Here is a 16,527-nt window from a genome sequence, read left to right on the forward strand (position 1 = left end):
AACGGCCCCAGAGAAGTCCACACATACCCCGTTTATTGGGGGGCTGGAGCCACCTCTTTTCTGCACCTGTGTCTGCTCCCACAGCGCTCCGAGCGGGACCACTGGCCCCCCACCGCCCCCCGAGTCCGGCTCACTGCCCCATCATACAGGCCATCTTGCAGGCCACGGCCGAGATGAGGGCGGCCCCGCGCCCGCTGCCCTCCTCTGACTGGATGAAAGTGATGTCGCAGCCGGGTGTCAGCTGCCGCACTGTGGCGTGGAAGTGGTCCTTGAAGCTGGAGAGTGGGAAAACGGGGTCAGAAACAGGGTCACAAATGGGGGCTGAAGGAGGAGGATGGCAGGAAGGCCCTGGGGATCCCCACCTGGGATGGAGCTTGTAGACGGAGCCGTCAACGCCGACGGTGATCTTGAGGGTGTCCTGGCTGCGGCTCTCGCGCATGCGGTTGATGACGCCGGCCAGCCCAGCCGAGCACATCTGGGCGGCGCGCGTGGACACGCTCTCGCACACCCGGCGCACGATCTCGCAGTCTGTCCGTGATGGCAGCAGCTCGAAGCCTGACAGGATGTTGTAGATTTGCTTGCGGTCGTCGGAGTCGCTGGGGTGAGGGGAGAGTGGGGGTCAGTGGGGAATGTTGGGGGAAAACCCATTATGAGGCAGTTGTATGGGGTGTCAGGATGGGGAACCCCAATTGGGTCAGTCGGAACAGGTTGGTGTGGGGTGATGGGACAGAGGGACCTGGATGTGGGCCACCCTGATGTGGGCTGATGGGACAAGGGACCTCAACATGCACAGTCAGAGCAGGCTGCTGTGGGGTGATGGGATAAGGGACCCCAATATGAAGCAGACAGAGCAGACTGGTATGGTGTGGTGGAACAGAGGGATCCCCACGTGGGACAGCCTGGTACAGACTGACAGCACCTGAAGCCGTGTGGACTGGCAGCACAGACCCCCAGCACGGTGCAGCCTGGCAGGCCGGTTTGGGGGTGCCGCTCCCCAGCCTCGCACCTCTCGATCTGGGACATGAAGCGTGTCTCGAAGGTCCCGCGGGTCTTGAGCTTCTCAGAGGCCTCCCCATTGAAGAGCAGGTTCTCATCCACCAGCTTCAACAGCACCAGCCGCACTATCTCCCCCATGTACTTTCCCCCAATGATCTTCTCGTACCTGGGGGGGGACACAGGCAAAGGGGCGGTGTCAAGGCTGGGATCTGGGGGGCCACATCGCGCGGCACCCCCTCTTTCCTTCCCCCCTCCTTGCCGGCTGTGTCCCTGCACGTGGGCACAGCCTGGGGCAAAGGACCTCCGTGCCGGGGGGCTGAGCCCAGCGTGGCAGGGGGTCAGGGGGGACACCCAGAGGAACTGGATCTCTCCTATTCCTTACAGTTGCTGACCGGGGTTAAGGGAGGTCTCGTCCACCACGCGGTCGTACTCCAGGAGGAACTCATCCAGCTCCCCCGAGGCGCCGAAGGCCCCCCACTCTGTGTTCACACACATTCGCCCCTCATCGCCCTCGACCAGCTCCACGTTGTGCATCTCCTCCATGTAGCAGGCGTTACAGCCTGTCCCTGCCAGGAACCGGGGACAGGGCCAGTGGCAGGGGAACAGTGACCCCCTCACCACGGCCCTCCCATCCCAACTGACATAAAGCTGGGATAGTCTTCTGGAGCAATGGGAGGGAACTGGAGAAGGTCCAGAGATGTGCCAGGATGGGGGTTGGGACCTGCGTGGAGTCATTCCTGAACCTGTGAGGGACATTCCTCAGCCTGGTGATGTGGCACCATGGTCTACAACTACTTCAGGGCTGGCTCCAGAGGTGACAGGACATGGGAGAAAGGTTTTAGACTAAAAGAGGGAAGATTTATATGGGACATTGCAGAGAAATTCTTCTCTGTGAGGGTGGCAGGTGATGTTTCTCAGAAAAGCTCTGGCTGCCCCATTTCTGGAAGTGTTCAAGGCCAGGTGGGAAGGGGCTTGGAGCAACCTGGTCTAGTGGAAGGTGTCCCTGCCCATGGCGGGGAACTTGATGATCCTTAAGGTACCTTCCAACCCAAACCATTCTATGATTTCATGAAAGCTGGAACCAAGGATGGTTGGGAACTTACTACATAGGTCCCAAATCTCTATCCCTATTCCACCCAGCATTGGGATGCAACAGACTCATCAAATCATAGAACCATGGGATGGTATAGGTTCAAAGAGTCCTTAAAGCTCATCTTGTTCCACTCCCTGCCATGGGCAGGGACACCTTCCACTAGACCAAGTTGCTCCAAGGATAAAAAGGAAATGGCCTCAAGTTGCACATGGGGAGGTTTACATTTGGACAATTTCTTCATGGAAAGGCCTCTCTGGCCCTGGTACAGCTGCCCAGGGCAGTGGTAGAATCCCCATTCCTGGGGAGATTTAACTGACTTGTGGATGTGGCACTTGGGGACATGAGTTAGTGGTGGCCTTGGCAGTGCTGGGGGAACGGTTGGACTTGATGACCTCAGAGGCTTTTCCAACCCAAACAATTTCATGTTTCCATGCTAGACCTCATTTCAGAGTAAAGAAATGGAACAGCTGGCCCCTGCTGCTCCATGAGCACTGGGACTCGGTGACCGAGATCGTGGCTGGGGGCTCGTGCTCGGAGCTGCATGTCCCCATCCTGCGGTGACAGGGATGGTCATCCTGCCCCCCCTGCGCCCCCACAGCCCTGGCTGGCCCCTTGTCCCCACAGCAGGGTCCCAGGGGCTCCAGGTCCTGTGCTGAGGCCAGCCCGGCCCCAAGGAGCTGATAAACATCCCAGCGCGTGTTTACCCAGGCGAGGGGACGCGGAGCCCAGATGGCACATGGCTGATGGCACTAAAGATAGCAAGGGGCTGGGAGAGGCGGGGGGCTGCTCCCTGCAGGGTTCAAACCCATCCCCACCACCCAGCTCCCTGACACCAGCCACCTGTCATGGGTCTCCCACGGTGAGGTGTCACAGCCACCAGCAGCCTGGGGGGAGGGCTGTGCTATGGGGACCAGCCCTGTTATGGTGACTACCCCCTTTCTACTCCTGAGGCACTCCCACCACCGTGCTGGGGACAGACAATGCCATCGAGTGTCCCAACCTCCGGAGGCCTCAGCAGGGTGCCATTGCCACCCCCTTGTCCTTGGTGTGCCCCTCCAAAGGGATGGGGGGAGCAGCAGGGGAGCAGGGCTGGGGGATGGTCCCCCTTCCTTGGCCGTGTGTCCCTGCAGAAGGGGCGTCTTACCCACAATCATCCCAACCTCGCACCGGTGATCTTCATAGTAGCAGGAGATCATTGTGTCATTCACCATCGCCACCACGTCCATCTCGAAGTCCTGGGGACAGGACAGGGACCATTGGAGGCTCACAGGGGGTTGGGCTGTCCTGCAGCAGGCAGGTCTGGGGTAGAGGGTCCCCAAGGGTGAGGATGTGGGCATGTGTTGCACATGTGCGCACACGCATGGAATGGCCCTTCCTGGGGACACACCAGGCTCCAGTGGCCCCATCATGGGGATAACGGGGCTCCAGTGGTCCCTTCCTGGGGACACACCAGGCTCCAGCAGCCCTGTTGCAGGCAAAGCTGGGCTTCAGTGAGCCCATCGCAGGGACAGCCAGGAGCGCCGGGGTCCCCCCACCGTGGTGGTACCAGCACAGCCGACCCTCTCACCCCTCGCCGTTTGATGGCGTCCCTCAGCAGCCCCACCACGTTGTTCCCTTCTGCGCCGGAAGCTTTGAAGCCCTTGGTCCAGTTCAGGAGGATGCCCTGGAATGGGAGTCAGACCAAAATGGGGCTGTGGATGTAGCTGGTATTCGGGGACCCCCGAGCCCTTGTGCTGCCTAGCCACCCCCTCACCTTGTCAATGTCCTCGTGCCGCACAGGGAAGGAGAAGGTGAAACCCAGGGGCAGCTTTTTGTGCTTCATCTGGTGCTTGTCCAGGAAATCAGAGATGCACTCGGATATGTAGTCGAAGAGCTGGAAGACAGGAGGCCCAGCCTTTGCCAGGGGCTGTTACCACCCTCCCACCGCACACAGACCGACACTGTCCCGTCCCCACCGTGGGTTCCCCAGGCCTGGCCACCCCCTGCTTTCTGCTGATGGGAGGGATGAAGAGTGTCCCCTCCAGTGTCCTCACTGGAACACGCACATTGACAGGGACTGGGAAGGGACGGGATGCCCTGTGTGCCCCACTCACCATCTCGGCCGTCCCAGTCATGGCGTCCTCTGGGATGGAATACATTTGGTGCTTCGTCTTCACCTTCCACTGCCCCTCTTCCCCCTCACCCACCTTCACCAGCATCACACGGAAATTGGTGCCACCCAGGTCCAGCGACAGGAAATCTCCCACCTCTGCAAAGCCGGGGAGGGCGGGACAAGGTGATGGGGGAGAGGGGGACAAGGTGATGGGCTCGGGGTGGGCTCAGCCTTCTGCATGGAGCTCAACAGGGTCTGGGGAGGGAGTAACACAAGGGACCAGGAATGATGCCATACCTGAACCCTCAGGGGTGGAGCGGACATAGGTGGGCAGCATTTTGACAGAGGCTTCCTCATGTGTCTCCAGCTTAAGACCTCGGTCCATCTCCTTCTGCATCCGGTACATCACCTTCTTCAGGTCCTCCTCCTTCAGCCGGAACTCTGACAAGATCTGCTCCACCTGCGTGGGACATAGCATCAGCCAGGGCTGGAGGACACGGGGTGCAGGGGCCTGAACTGCAAGAAATAACCACGTTTCCCTTCCCTCGACCCTGGTTTTCCCCATCGGCTCATGGACCCCCCAAAATGCCTTATCCCACTGCTCTACTTCCTTCAGGTGAACATATGCACCAGGGAATCCATAGGACTGGCATGAGGCCCCACATCCCCTCCCAGTGCTGCCTGCAGAACATCGTGGTTGGCACTGGGGTCCCTGTGCCGTCCCCATCAGCAAGTTGATTTGTTTGGATGGTTGTGTAGAAGCCAGCATCACTCCAGCAGGACTTCAACCACTGCCCTGGGACATTCCATCCTGATGAATCCCAGGGCCATTCCCACCAAGGAGTGTCTCCAGCCATGCCACTGAGAAGCACAGCATCTCCCACCAAGGATGTAGGACTCTTCCATGATGAAGATGCTGGTGTCTTCCTTGTTCCCCTGGGAACATCCCTCTCCCTGTATCCTACCAGGAATCACAGGTACAATTTTCCACCCACCAAATTTGGGGCAGAGGGCAGGTGGGCAGGAAGATTCTCAGGAATCCTTGCCTCGCTGCCAGGTAGAGCTGCAGGGCCCACTCCAGGGAGGCACCTGGCAGGCAGGACCTGTGTTTATCCTTTCCGTAGCAACCCCGGGCTCGGCGCAGCCTCCATTAGGCAGCAGGGCTGGGGCCAGGCCCCCGGCTGTCAGATGGAGCCAGAGTCGGTGCTCGCTCCACCAGCTGCAGCCACAGCATTAGGGCTCATTAGTCACCGGGCTCTGGGCAGGCTCCAACGCTCCCACTCCTGCTCTGGCCAGCAGACAGATGTTTGCCTTGAGGCTGCTGCTGTTTCCCAACAGGTTTTGGGGTGGGGAGCTCAGTAAAGGGTTTGGGGTGTGGTTTGGAGCATCCTAACATCAGGACCACTCCTCGTAACATGACCCTCAATGCTGTCCCTCAGCCTCCAGACCCCCAAGTGAGGGCTCAGCCCAAATATCTCCAAGGCCCTGCAGGGCTCCTGTGGCCTCAGCCACCATCCACAGCTGAGTGGGATCCCTTCACCTCCCCCTCTATCCTGGTGCTGAACCCTGGGGGCTTAATTATTCTTGGACCCCCAGGTGCCAGGAGACAGGAGCCCAAGAGATGTGGCTGCAGCATGGACCCCTCTGGGCTGGGGGATGCTGCCGGACACCCCGGAATGGGGCCAGTCACCCAAGGTAGCACTACGGTGAGGTCCGGCATGATCTGGAAGATGTTCAGCCTGGGATGATTGAAAAAATCCTGCCAGGAAAAGCACGGAGCTGCATTCAACCATCTTGCCTGGATCATTGGCTGAAGGTATTCGGCGCTAATCACCTGTGGGAATGCTGGATCTGCCGCAGGTGGAGGGTCCCTGTCCCAGGGCTGGCACCCGAGGGTCCAAATTTTATTTCTCCATCTCACCACCATGTGTCCCTACTCATTCCTTCTCTCGCCTCCAAAACAACAGTTTTGGCTCTTCCCTGGCTGGATTTGGCTCTTCTCATGTGACGGAATCCGGCTCTCAGCTTCCCATGGAAACAGTGTGGTCCAGTGCAACCCACAAAGGGGATGGAGCTGGGAACCACATGGCTGCTGGCTGTGGTGGCCGGCTACACCCAGCATATATTGTGTCCCCTCCATGTCCCAGCTGGCAGCAGGGAAAGTCTCCACTGTCCTCACGCATGGCCCTGTGAGCTCAGTCCATCTGGAGAAGAGATGGGAGCAGCTTCCCACAAACAACCAGTGTTTGACTGGGGATGAGCCATGTGCCATCCTGCTGAGAATCTCAGTGACAACAGTGACAACAGTGACAACCAGCCAAAGGAGGTGATGAGCCCCATCTCATCCCAGAGATGCAGCCTTGCGGCCAAAAGATGCCCAGGGCAATGCCAAGATGGTGGGAGCATCCCAGCCCAGCAGAGCATCCCACGAATGCTCTCAGCTCCATCACAAGCCCTCAGTGCTGTGGGGCCTGTGCTATGCTGGGGGGGTGACCTCAGGGACAGGACACTCCCTGGACATGTCAGGCTGCCCCCAGGCTGCCCAGGAGCTGGTGTCCTCCCCGCCAGCCATCCTCCCAGCTACCTCTGTTGGAAACTCGGGAGATGCCAGGAGCACCTGGCCACTCGCTCCAGGGAAGGCAAGAACCCCCTGTGAGGATCCACACTGCTCCCCAAACCCCCTGGGTGCCCCCCAGCCTGTCCTTCTCGACCCCCTGGCATCACCCCTGCAGAAGCCTCACCTTCTCCTTCCTGCTGCTCTCCATCCTGGCTCGGTGATCCAGCATGGGGGCAGCCGGCGGGGTGGGGTGGGCTGCGGGCCAAGCCGTGCCCCCCTCAGCCCCTGTGCCCCCCACCGCGGTGCCTGGCCTGGGGGAGCCCCCTGCCCCGTCCCTGAGGGTGGCCGGCGGGCGCTGGGCAGCTCCGTCCCTCGCTCTGTACGTGGATGCTCCACTTTCGCTGCGTTATCTCATCTGACGCCCCAGTGCAGTGCACGCCGAGGGGGTCCCGGTCCCCTCAGGCCTCAAGCGGAGGGGTGAGGAGCGGGGCCCGGCGCCCCAGCGGGCTCAGCCCTGTCACCCCACATCCTCTGCTCCGGGGGTTCGGCTCACGCTGTCCCACTCGCTCTCTCGCTCCCTCGATAAATCCCTGGGCCGGTGAGGGTGCAGGGGCCCAGCCCGGCGCGGTGGGTTCCCGCAGCCCACGGGGACGCCCCGGTGCGTTGGCGAGGCGAGACCGGGACCGTCCCCCGTCACGCGAAGCACCACGCCCCGGGTCACCCGTGTCCCCGTTGTCATACCAACGGCTCGATGGCGGTGGCAAGCACTCCACCGGCCCGCTTGGCAACGGGCACGCTCCCATGGAGACCGGGCACACAGCACAGGGGCGAGGGTGACTGGGAAGTGCTCTGTGCCCCCAGGATGGGAAAGGCTCCGAGGGCGCTGGGATTGACACCGAGCGTCACAACGGATTGGGAACGGGCCCTGGATTTGGGGACGGGGATGTGGCGACACCCCCAGAGCCGTGTCGTCAACCCAGTGTTGGGGCAACGGGGGCCTATGGGGTCCCAATGGGATCAGGAACACCCCCAGTCACGGGTGCACCCCAAAAACCTCCTGGCATCGGTCCGTGGCAGCATCCCCTCGGACACAGAGCTGGGAAGGGTCCCCGGGGAGCCCGGGGGGGGTGGTGTGCCAGGCGTGCCAGTTCCGTGGGGGAACGAGGGGGCTCTGGGGAAGGCAGAGGGTTTAGGGGCATCACGGCAGGGCCCGGCGGGACACACACCCCACAGCACCTCCCCTGCCCCTGCGCAGAGGATACCTGGGGGCACGGGAGGGCTCAGGTAGCCCCACCCCAGCGCTGCGGCCTGCCCAGAGAGGGGTCCCGCCACCGCGGCGGGGTCCCCAGCGCACGGCGGGTCCCACCCGGGGCCGAGGAGGAGCACGAGAGGTCCCCACCCTGCAGAGTCCCGGGGCCGGGCCGGGCCGGGCCGGGGCCGCCCCCCGAGGGTCCCCCGGGCCCCCTCCGCCCTCCGCACAGCGCCCCCTGCCGGCCGCCCGCGGAGCGGCTCGGATTTGCCGCCCGGCCGAGGCCGGGAGGGAGGAGGCGGGCGCTGATTGGCCGGGAAGCTGAGGGGCCGGGGCAAGATCGGCGCGTGCGCAGGGCGGGAGGAGCCCCCGTGGCAGCGCCCGGGGCCGGTGCACTTCCGGTCGCCGCAGTTCCACTTCCGGGTCACGCCCATCGCCCCCGTTCGGCCGCCGCCTGAGCTGAGCCGCGACCGGAGCGTCGGTACTGGGCCGGGTGGGCGGCCCGGGGGGCCATGTGGGGCTGTACTGGGGGGGACTGGGCCGTACTGGGCCATACTGGGGGTGACTGGGCCGTACTGGGGGTGACTGAACTGTACTGGGCCGTACTGGGAGTGACTGGACTGTATTGGCGGGGACTGGGCCGTACTGGGCCATACTGGGGGTGACTGGACTGTACTGGGCTGTATTGGGGGTGACTGGACTGTACGGAGGGGAACTGGGCTGGCTGGGTTATACTGGGGGCCGGGGGCTGGGCTGCACTGGGTTATACTGGGTGGAGTGGCTGGCATTTTATTGGGTTATAGCAGTGGGGGACTAGGCTGTACTGGGTTATACTGGGGGCTGGGTTATACTGGGCCAGCTGGGAAGGCTGGGCTGGCTTGTACTGGGGGGGCAGGGTGTGGTTAGGCCTGGGCGGGGGCCCTGCTGGGGCTGGGGGTCGGGGCGGGGGGTCAGAGGGGGCTCGTGAGGGGTTGGGGGTTCAGATTGCCTGGAGACATTTAAAGGATGGAGGGTGGGAGATTTGGGTAGGGGGTCCAGGAAGGTCTGGGGGGTCCCAGTGCCCCCCTGGTCCCAGCTCCGACCCTTCCCTCTCCCCCAGGCCCGGGAGCTGCCACCATGAGGCTCTACAGCCTAAGTGTCCTTTACAAGGGTGACCCCAAAGTGCATTTGCTCAAAGCTGCCTATGACGTGTCCACCTTCAACTTCTTCCAGAGGTCCAGGTGGGTACTAGGAGGCTGGAGCCTCTGCAAGGGGTTTGAGGAGAGAGGATTGGCCCTGGCATGTGGCTCGGGCAGGACCCTGCTGGGGGAGCAGAAGCCTTTGGGAGGTTTTCTGCCCAGCTGGGGCTGCGGGGGCAGCGGTGACAGGCTTTTCCTGAGGGATAAGCCCTCTGGAGTTGCTCCCTGGGGAGCTGGGACCTGCTGTCAGCACTTGGGGTGAGGGGTCGACCTTGGGGGTGCAGTGAAGCCCCCAGAGCCACCCTGGCCAGGGACACAGGGCAAGTCTGACCCCACAAACCCTCCGCTGCAGACCAGTGAGGAAATCAGGGAGCAGGCATCACCCCAGGGGTGGGATGGCTGGACTGTGCCAGGCTGGGCGGGCTCACCTGCACCCTTGTACCTTTAGGGAGGGGTTTGGCCTCATTTGAAGCTTTTCCCAGCCCACAGACCTCCGCTCAGGTTCTTCCAATAGCTTCAGGTGAGCTGCTTTAGCCCCCAACACTGATCTAGGCTCCTGGTGTCCCACTGTTCCCTCTGGGCACACAGAGGGTCCTCTTGGCAGCCAGGACCTCCTGGAGCTGTAAAACAAAGCAGGAATGAACAGGTCCTTCCCAGTGCACACTCCAGATGGTGAAGGAGTTAGGAAATTCTTCTGGGACCCAGATTTTCCATGCCAGGGTTTAATGGAACCTCAGGCACATTTGGTTCTGCAGTTCCAAGGATAAAGGGGAAAGACTGAACTAAGATTGTCTTAAAAAGCTCTTTCTTGGTCAAATGTGTGAGTGGGATGTGGAGCAGTGCCAGCACCTGATGTCAGCTCTGATCCCAAATGTTGCTGCAGCTCTTGTTTTCCCAAATCCTGAGAAAGCTCCCAGTGTGGTTTTGCTGTCAGCTGCCCCAGCAGCAGGCTGCTCCCTTGCTCAAAGAAAAGTCTTGGAATTTGGGAAGAGTGAAGGGGTTTGAGGAGGGGGATGGTCTAGCAGCTGTTCCTGGGGTTCGATGCTTGTCCTGGGCTGATTCCCAGATGATGCTCGGAGGGGCTGTGAGAGCTTGGCCAGGTTTGATGTTAAAGGTGTGTTTAACTGAAGTTTGGGCTAAAATGCCACATATCCATACTTTTTTGAGGCTGTGGAGTTGGGTTGAGGGGTTGGATCTGGGATAAGCAGGGCTGTGGCTCCTGGGAGCTGTGGAACCTGCTGGGCAGGAGCACAGGCCCAGGCTGTGCCGGTGCTTCACACCTGCTGAACGTCTGCCAAGGAGTTTGGCAGGGTCAGTAGGGCGGAATGAAGTCTTCGGTGGGCAGTTCCTCCAGGAATACTGGGAAATAAAACCAGTATTCCCAATGGAAGAGATGTCTTTCTTGAGGAAGATATGCATTGGAAGATACACATAGAAATGTCAGACAGTTGGACTCAGTGGTCTTAAATGTCTTTCCCAACCTAAATATGAAACTCTGGGATTACAGTGGTGGGAGCTGTGGCTGCCAGCAGATCCCCAGACCAGGAGGAAGGTGTCCATCTTCCCTCTCTGCCGAAGCTGGATGTTCAGTAATCTTTGGGCTTGACTTTTCTCTGCAGCACCCAAGACCTCGATGGTCTGGAGTCTCCACGGAGCCGGTGTCCAGTCAGTGTCTGGGCTGGGCCAGATTCTGCCCCTGGGCCGGGGCAGCCCTGGCTGTGTGTGTGGGCTGGGGATGAGAGGCTGGAGAGCAGCTGCAGGAAGGGCCCTGGGGGTCCTGGTCCATGACCAGTTGTTCCTGAGTCAGCAGTGCCCTGGCAGCCAGGAGGGCCAACGTGTCCTGGGGGCATCAGGCCCAGCATCGCTGGCTGGGCCAGGGAGGGGATTGTCCTGCTCTGCTCTGACCCCCTGCAATATTGGGGCAGTTTGGGGTACTGCAATATAAAGAAGATATGAAGCCATTAGAGAGTGTCCAAAGGAGGCCACAAGAATGAGGAAGGTCTGGATGGACCTTATGAGGGCCTTCTTCAGCGTGGAGAAGAGGAGACTGAGGTCAGACCTCACTGGGGTCTTCAGCATCCTCCTGAGGGGCAGCAGAGGGGCAGGTACTGGTCTCTTCACTCTTGTGACCAGTGACAGGACCCGAGGGAATGGCTGGAGCTGAGTCAGAGGAGGTTTAGGTTGGATCTCAGGACAAGGCTCTTCCCCCACAGGGTGGTTGGGCACTGAACAGGCTCCCCAGGGCAGTGGTCACGGCCCCAAGGCTGCCAGAGCTCAAGAAGCATTTGGACAATACTGTCAGGCACATGGTGGGATTGTTGGGGTGTCTGTGCAGGGACAGGAGTTGGATGTGATGATCCTGATGGATCCCTTCCAACTCAGCATATTCTTTGATTCTAGTGGAATGGCAAGGGAGTGGGACTGGATAGTCTTTAAGGTCCAGTCCAACCCAAAACATTCCATGATTGCCGTGATGCAGTTGCTCACCAGGTGTTGGCTGGACAGATCCGGGTTCAATAGCATTTTTACTTTCTGCTAAATCCCCATAAAGCAAGTTCAGCCCAAGGACACAAGTCTGTCACTACAGCTGGAGGGATCTGGGTGCTCCCCTGGGTCTGGGGAGGATCCGGAGGGGTCTGGGTGGTGGCTGGGGATCTTTGTCTGGGGGCTGCCACTCTGCATAGGTGCAGGGTCCAGCCTTTTCTCAAAGTAAAATCCTCTGCTCAGCCACAGCCCCACTATCCAGACACTGGGGGGCTCGTGGGGAAGGGTTTCAGTTCCCGCACGCACCAGGGAGCTGTGGGACAGATGATCTGCCATCACTGACCCATCCTGGTGCTCTGTCCCCACAGTGTGCAGGAGTTCATGACCTTCACGAGCCAGCTGATTGCGGAGCGCTCGGCGCTGGGCAGCAGGGCCTCTGTCAAGGAGCAAGGTGAGAGCAGCCCCTGTGCCCGCCCTGTGCCCGCCCCCTGCCCGCCCCGTGTCTGGGAATATTCACACCACCACCACTGTCTGGGTGAGCAGCACTGAGGGCATGAGGTGCTGAGCCGAATGCGAGCCCAGCCCAGCCTAGGAGAGGTTCCAGGGGGTGCAGGGACCTGCTGCTACTGTCTGTGCTCTCCCTACCTCCCTTGGGACCCCTGGAGCTGTTGGACTGCAGCCCCCCTGCTGGCAGCTTCCCAGGGCCCCCTGGGGGATGGCTGTGTCAGCTTTACTGTGCAAGTCTGCACTCCCTGTTCCAAATTCTCACCACATTCCAGTCTCCCTGCCCCGCTCCACATGCCTCTGGAACCCCAGGACGCGTGGGGTGCGGCCTGGATTTGGCTGCTGAAGCCTCTTTAATGGCACTTCAGCCTTGTTATTAATTAAATTAAAAGTCAGACTCAGTGCCTCACTAGTTTTTGTTTACTTGTGGCTGCCCTGGGACATCGGTGTCCTGTCCCACACCACATGGCCTGGGTGTGGTCACCTACCACAGCACAATTTAAGGCTGAGCCCCAAATGTTGAGCCCTTCCTGCTTTCCTAATGAAATCATGAGAAATGTAGGTGCTAATGACACCTTCCAGGGTGTTCTGGGGGGAAGGGGGAAGCTGTGGGGTTGGGTGGACGGTGGTGGGTGCTGGGGAGGGCTCGGGACCTTTGCTGCCTCTGTGACAGGGATTTCCTTCCCAGAGTACCTGTGCCACGTGTACGTCCGGAACGATGGGCTGGCTGGAGTGGTGATCGCAGACAACGAGTATCCACAGCGGGTTTGTTTCACCTTGCTGGACAAGGTGAGGGCACAGGCCAGGAGCTGCTCCGGGGCACTCCACCAGTCCTCCCACCGTGGCATGTGCGGGGGATGGGGGACAGTCAGGGATGGCCACCCTGGCCTAGTGTGGGCATTGCTCTGGTCCTCGTGTGCTGAGGCTGTTGGTTCCTGTCTCTGCCCTCAGCTCGTTCAAAAGGGATCAAGGAGGAGGGTCACCAAGGCGATCAGAGGGTTGGAGCACCTCTCAAGGAATCGTGAAATTGTTTTGGTTGGAAAAGCCCTCTGAGAGCATCCAGTTCAACCATTCCCCCAGCATTGCCGAGGCCACCACTAGCCCATGTCCCCAAGTGCCACATCCACACGTTTTTTTTTTTAACACTTCCAGCGATGTGTGGACTCCACCACTGCCCTGGGCAGCTGTGCCAGGGCTGGACAACCCTTTCCAGGAAGGACTTTTCCTAGCATCCAACATCACCCTCCCCTGGCACAGCTTGAAGCCGCTTCCTCTTGTCCTTTCCCCTGTTCCCTGGGAGCAGAGCCCGACCCCTCCCCTGGCTCCCCCCTCCTGTCAGGGAGTTGCAGAGCCAGAAGGTCCCCCCTGAGCCTCCTTTGCTCCAGGCTGAGCCCCAGCTCCCTCAGCCCCTCCTGCTGCTCCAGCCCCTTCCCAGCTCTGTTCCCTTCCCTGGACATGCTCCAGCCCCTCAGTGTGTCACTTGTTGAGGGCCCAGCCCTGGACACAGCCCTGGAGGTGCCCCAGCAGTGCCAGCACAGGGATGGGCACTGCCCTGGGCACCCCTGGGGTCACGTTCAGCCACTGTCACCAGCACCCTCAGGTCCTTTCCAGCTTTCCAGCCACTCTGCCAGGAAGACAGGCTGAGAGGGCTGAGGGTGTTCAGCTTGGAGAAGAGAAGTTTCCAGGCAGACCTTAAAGCCCCTTCCAGTGCTTAAAGGGGCTCCAAGAGAGCTGGAGAGGGACGTGGGACAAGGGCCTGGAGGGACAGGCCAGGGGGGAATGGCTTCACGCTGACCCAAATCAGGGTTAGAGGGGAAGGAATTCTTCCCTGTGAGGGTGGAGAGGCCCTGGCACAGGTTGCCCAGAGAAGCTGTGGCTGCCCCATCCCTGGAAGTGTTCCAGGCCAGGTTGGACGGGGCTTGGAGCAACCTGCTCTGATGGAGGGTGCCTCTGCAAAGGGTGGGACTAGATGAGCTTTCAGGTCCCTTTCCTAAAATTTCCTATTTTGATGAGCAAACCCCTCTGGCCAGTGTGGCCCCACAGGTGCAGCTACTGAGCAGTAACTGCTGTTTCCTCACCTGGTAGGTGCTGGATGAGTTCTCCAGGCAGGTCAGCAAGATGGACTGGCCCTCGGGGTCCCCCACCACCATCAGCTACTCTGCCTTGGATGGATACCTCAGCAAATACCAGGTGCAGACCACTGGGAGCCCACCAGGCAGTGGGAGAGAGGGTTCCCGTGTTCCCTGCAGCCCTGGGGATGGCAGTGGGAGGTGGGGGACACCTGGCACTTGTTGGGACCCCAGTGCTGTGGTGCTGTGCCCAGGGAACCCCAGTGTCCCCATGGTGGTGCCAGTGCCATGTTGTTCCTCCCCAGAACCCCCGTGATGCCGACCCGATGACCCGAGTGCAGGCGGAGCTGGACGAGACCAAAATCATCCTGGTGAGGACATGGGGCCGTGGCTGGATGGTCCTGCCAGCACAGCCAGCAGGCCCTGGAGACACACATTCTGGGGCAGGGGTAGGGTGGCCCTAGGCCATTTCCTGGAGACCTCCTTGATGTGGGAGCTTCCTTACCTCTTCCCCTTTTTCCCTTCCCCACTTTTTCGCTTCCCCCACCTTTTTCCCTTCCCTCTCCCCTTTTACCCTTGCTCCCCACCTTTTTCCCCTTACCCCTCTCCTTGCTCCTCTTGGGCTTTTCCCAGCTGGCCTGACACAAGCACAGGGGCTCTGCCCTGTCTCTCCAAATGCCTGTCCCCTCCCTGCCTGGTGGCCCTGTGGGGGCTTTGCTACTCCTGCCCCCAGCTATATTCCTGTCTCCCTCAGGGCTGCAGAGCTGAGGGGGGCTGTGGGAAGGTGGGATGGGGACATGGTGGCACCTCCATCTCCTGCTGGGGACCTGGGGAGGGCTAGTACTGGGGCTCAGCACCCATTTCTCTGGCAGCACAACACTATGGAGTCACTGCTGGAGCGGGGGGAGAAGCTGGATGACCTGGTCTCCAAATCGGAAGTGCTCGGAGCACAGTCCAAAGCCTTCTACAAAACGGTGGGTGTGGAGGTTCACCCCCTCCCTGAGGAGCTGGGGAGGGCTGGGAGCTCACAGATGAACCCTGAGGGAGTCACCCCCTGCCTAAGGAGCTGGGGGTGGATGGAGTATCATCCCAGGGGCCACCCCCATGGATGAACCCTGGGGCATGGCAATGGGTGCCAAGCAGGGATTACCCCTGTTCCTGCAGGCTTTGAGCCTGGAGGGAGCCCGGGTGCCCCAATTCCAGCTGCAAAGGCCCCCAGCCCCTCCCTGGGGCCATCCCACACCTTGGGGAGGGAGCGGGGGGATGCCCTGCTTCCTAGTGCCAGCTCTGGCCAAAGGGAGGGATGATGGGTCCATTCCTTGCCATGAGCCTTCAGCCTTGTGGCCAGGACCCTGCCATGTCAGCCTCCTCTGTCAGGAGGAGAGCTGTGTGGGACCTCGGGTGGTCCTGGGACACCCAAAACCTTCAGGGAGCTGTGGCAAGCTTTACAGAAGGTTTTCCTTCTCTTTGCAGGCCCGAAAGCAGAATTCATGCTGTGAAATCATGTGACGCAGAGCCCGGGCTCTCCAGCTCCGGACCACCAGCCCTCCGTCCCCCTCTGCAGCCCCCCCCAGGGGGTTCCTGGGGCTGGGCCGGGGCTCCTCAGCCCCCTGGGCTGATGTGACTGTTGTCCACCTTGAGGGGACATCGAAGCTGGCACTGGGCCGGGACTGCAGGGGGGTCTGCACCAGAGACCCCCTGCTCTCGCTGTTCCTGGGGGAGGCTCGGACCGTGGGGTGCCAGGCCACGCAACCCCCTGCCTTCACAACCCCTCCACGGGGAGCTGGGAGGGGCCCCCCACTGCTGTCCCAAGGGGGTGGGGGGGCAGGAGCAACCCCCACCACCACCCCAAGGCTGGAGGGCTTTTATGTATTCTGTGTCCAAAGGGCGAGCTGAGGGGTGGGAGAAGAGGGGGCGGGGAGGGAAAATGAAGAGGCTCCTTGGGTGGGGGAGTGTTTGCTGCATTCCTGGGCAGCTTCTTCCAGAGCCACGTCCCTGTGCCTGCAGGGGAGCTCACCAGCCTTCCTTGCACCTCAGAGTCCCCTCTCCTGCTCCCATCAGCTGGGGGGGGTCTCAGCGCCTGCTGGGGGCCCAGCAGCCCTCCCTGCCTCCCCTTCCTCCTCCCTGGGAGAGGAAAAGCTTGGGCTCAGGCTGTACCCGCGCGGTGATCGGGTCATTTCCATGCCCCAGCTGCACCGGCCGGGGGGATAAAGTTGTCTTTGCCAGTTGTAGCCCTATTCCCCCTCTCTGTGCGGCGTCCTGGGGGGAGCTGGGACAAACACCTGGGCAACACTCCCTGGGCACC

The 16,527-nt window shown here is 60.9% G+C and overlaps 2 protein-coding genes across 2 annotated transcripts; one reads left to right on the forward strand and one right to left on the reverse strand.

Moving 5' to 3' along the window:
- Positions 1–23: 23 nt before the first annotated feature.
- Positions 24–7,966, reverse strand: GCK (glucokinase). Its single transcript, XM_017837290.1, has 10 exons — positions 6,923–7,966; positions 4,479–4,641; positions 4,183–4,337; positions 3,843–3,962; positions 3,657–3,752; positions 3,234–3,324; positions 1,379–1,562; positions 1,007–1,162; positions 363–596; positions 24–275 (listed from the first exon to the last, which is right to left on the reverse strand). Exons 1-10 carry the CDS (start codon positions 6,965–6,967, stop codon positions 131–133), a joined length of 1,389 nt encoding a protein of 462 aa, XP_017692779.1. The 5' UTR covers positions 6,968–7,966; the 3' UTR covers positions 24–130.
- A 394-nt stretch (positions 7,967–8,360) lies between these two features.
- On the forward strand, positions 8,361–16,453 carry YKT6 (YKT6 v-SNARE homolog (S. cerevisiae)). Its single transcript, XM_017837318.1, has 8 exons — positions 8,361–8,468; positions 9,087–9,207; positions 12,018–12,100; positions 12,842–12,942; positions 14,239–14,343; positions 14,528–14,593; positions 15,095–15,196; positions 15,696–16,453. The coding sequence occupies exons 2-8, from the start codon at positions 9,104–9,106 to the stop codon at positions 15,729–15,731; spliced, it is 597 nt and encodes a 198-aa protein (XP_017692807.1). The 5' UTR covers positions 8,361–8,468; positions 9,087–9,103; the 3' UTR covers positions 15,732–16,453.
- The last annotated feature ends 74 nt before the right edge of the window (positions 16,454–16,527 follow it).

The sequence above is a fragment of the Lepidothrix coronata genome, unplaced genomic scaffold (assembly GCF_001604755.1).
Source record: "Lepidothrix coronata isolate B3197 unplaced genomic scaffold, Lepidothrix_coronata-1.0 Scaffold301, whole genome shotgun sequence".
Classification (NCBI taxonomy): Eukaryota; Metazoa; Chordata; class Aves; order Passeriformes; family Pipridae; genus Lepidothrix; species Lepidothrix coronata.